The 2,322-nt window shown below is 47.8% G+C and overlaps 1 protein-coding gene across 5 annotated transcripts in view; it reads left to right on the top strand.

Annotated features, from left to right (window-relative positions):
• ATP8B2 (ATPase phospholipid transporting 8B2) overlaps positions 1-2,322 on the top strand; it is a 29,510-nt gene that overhangs the window by 8,171 nt on the left and 19,017 nt on the right. For all 5 annotated transcript variants that reach the window (XR_005197534.1, XR_005197535.1, XM_017513396.2 and 2 more), the window contains 2 exons: positions 481-639; positions 1,215-1,303. Coding sequence is in view for 3 of the 5 variants with exons in the window: in XM_017513396.2 (XP_017368885.1) it covers positions 481-639; positions 1,215-1,303 (248 nt within the window). In the remaining 2 variants the exon portion in view is untranslated. The remainder of the gene's footprint in view (positions 1-480; positions 640-1,214; positions 1,304-2,322) is intronic.

Raw genomic sequence — 2,322 nt, forward strand, 5'->3', positions numbered from 1 at the left:
TTGTTTTTTTTTTTTTTTTTTTAAATTGAGACAGAGGCTCACTCTGTCGCCCAGGCTGGAGTGCAGTGGTGCGATCTCGGCTCACTGCAACCTCCACCTCTCAGGTTCAGGTGATTCTCCTGCCTCAGCCTCCTGAGTAGCTGGAATTACAGATGCCCACTACCATGCCCAGCTAATTTTTTTATTTTTAGTAGATACAGGGTTTCACCATGTTGGCCAGGCTGGTCTCGAACTTTTGACCTCAAGTGATCCGCCTGCCTTGACCTCCCAAAGTGCTTACAGGTGTGAGCCACCACGCCCGACCTGCTTCATTATTTTCTTGAAGACTTGCATCAGCTCACACTCCCAGCAGCAGCATATAGTTGGGCCCTTGTTCTTGCATCCTCTCCCTCAGCTCATTTTCTCTTTGTTTTATGGTCTTGTGAGCAGGCTGTAGACTGGAGCAGTACTTGAGCAGTGAAACTCTTGTCTTCCATTCAGGTGAAGTGATCTGTGAACCTCCCAACAACAAACTGGACAAATTCAGCGGAACCCTCTACTGGAAGGAAAACAAGTTCCCCCTGAGCAACCAGAACATGCTGCTGCGGGGCTGTGTGCTGCGAAACACCGAGTGGTGCTTCGGGCTGGTCATCTTTGCAGGTGAGCCTCCTAGCATCCAAAGAAAGAAGGGTTAAGACTTAGCGACTCAGCCAGCCCTCCCTCAGGAGTATGGGATGATGTGGGAGAATACCTAACCTAACAAGCTTCCAGATCTCCGTGCAGGCCTCTTATCCAGCCAGTGTCTCTATTCCACCCTGCTCTCCAGAGTCCTCAAAGTCAGTAAGAGTAGGGATGAGCTACTTTTTTTTTTTTTCATGGTACTTTAGGCTCTGGGGTACACGTGCACATCCTGCATCCTGCAGGACTGCTGCATAAGTGCATACATGCCACATCCCCCCCGGGATGAGCTACTTTTAACATACCAGAAAGCTTACTGTAAATTATCTATTTACCTGGGCTAGGCTTCCACAAGCCAACAAAAATGCCAAGCTACGGTAATGTTCACTATCTCACATAGATTGCCTTTTTATTTTTTTAAACTTGAGAACCAAACTGTATGTTCATAAAAGTACATTGCTTCTTTTTTGAAACAGGGTCTTGCTTTGTTGCCCAGGGCAGAAGCCCAGAGGCAGATGTGTTATTTGGCTTTCCCAGCCCTTCCCATTCTTTTCTAGGTCCCGACACTAAGCTGATGCAAAACAGCGGCAGAACAAAGTTCAAAAGAACGAGTATTGATCGCCTAATGAACACCCTGGTGCTCTGGGTAAGGTGTCCCGCATTTGCCTCTGCCCTCTGCTTCACCCTGGGTGGCTCCTTTTCCTTTCCTTTCTCTTCTTTGGTCAGTAAAGTTTCAAGTTTGGCTTTAAAGCCACAGGCAGGTCAGCTACACAAAGGCAGTGTTTATTTTAGGCTCCTTTTAGGTTGGAAGATGTTATTTAAAAAAACTTTAGGAGCGTTCATGAATCAACTTAAAGCTAAAATAAATCATCCCTTCTTTGATTCTGGTTATGAGGATGACTTTGTGAAGCATGTGACCTTCTGTTTGCTTTTGCCAGGGACAAGGAGGCCTTCATGGGGATGGAGAGGGAATTAAAAAAAAAAAATTTCCATTTGGAAGAGGTTGGCAGGGTCTTTTCCCCCCAACTTCTAAGAGTGAAGGATCCCAAAGGAGAAGTTTCTGTTTTAGTTTTTGGCAATTCCTGAATCCTTCTCTTGTTTAGCTAGAAATCTGAACTCCTTATTGGGCTCTCCTCCCCTTCCTGCGCCCCCACTGTCTGCTGCCTGCCCCCCACATGCTAGCTTGCAAAGGCTGGGGCCAGCCTCTGGTGAGCGGGTTTCCGCCCTGGCTTCAAAGGGTGTGCGGAAACCCAGCCTGGGGAGGTGGTTGTCTGTAGGGCTCCAGTCGCCCCCTGGTGGTCATTGGGCACCAATCTCCTATTTTGTTTACAAGCCTCAACAGTGGGGGCAGCTTTGGAAATAGTTGTAGGAAATTGGACAGTGGTCTGGCTTTTTTTTTATCAGTCTCTCCAGAGACTCCAAAATTTGTAAGATTTTTGACTAAACAAGAAATCTAGGCCGGGCGCGGTGGCTCACGCCTATAATCCCAGCACTTTGGGAGGCCGAGGCGGGTGGATCACGAGGTCAAGAGATTGAGACCATCCTGGTCAACAAGGTGAAACCCCGTCTCTACTAAAAATACAAAAATTAGCTGGGCATGATGGTGCGTGCCTGTAGTCCCAGCTACTCGGGAGGCTGAGGCAGGAGAATTGCTTGAACCCAGGA

This window comes from Cebus imitator, unplaced genomic scaffold (assembly GCF_001604975.1).
Source record: "Cebus imitator isolate Cc_AM_T3 unplaced genomic scaffold, Cebus_imitator-1.0 Scaffold491, whole genome shotgun sequence".
NCBI lineage: Eukaryota > Metazoa > Chordata > Mammalia > Primates > Cebidae > Cebus > Cebus imitator.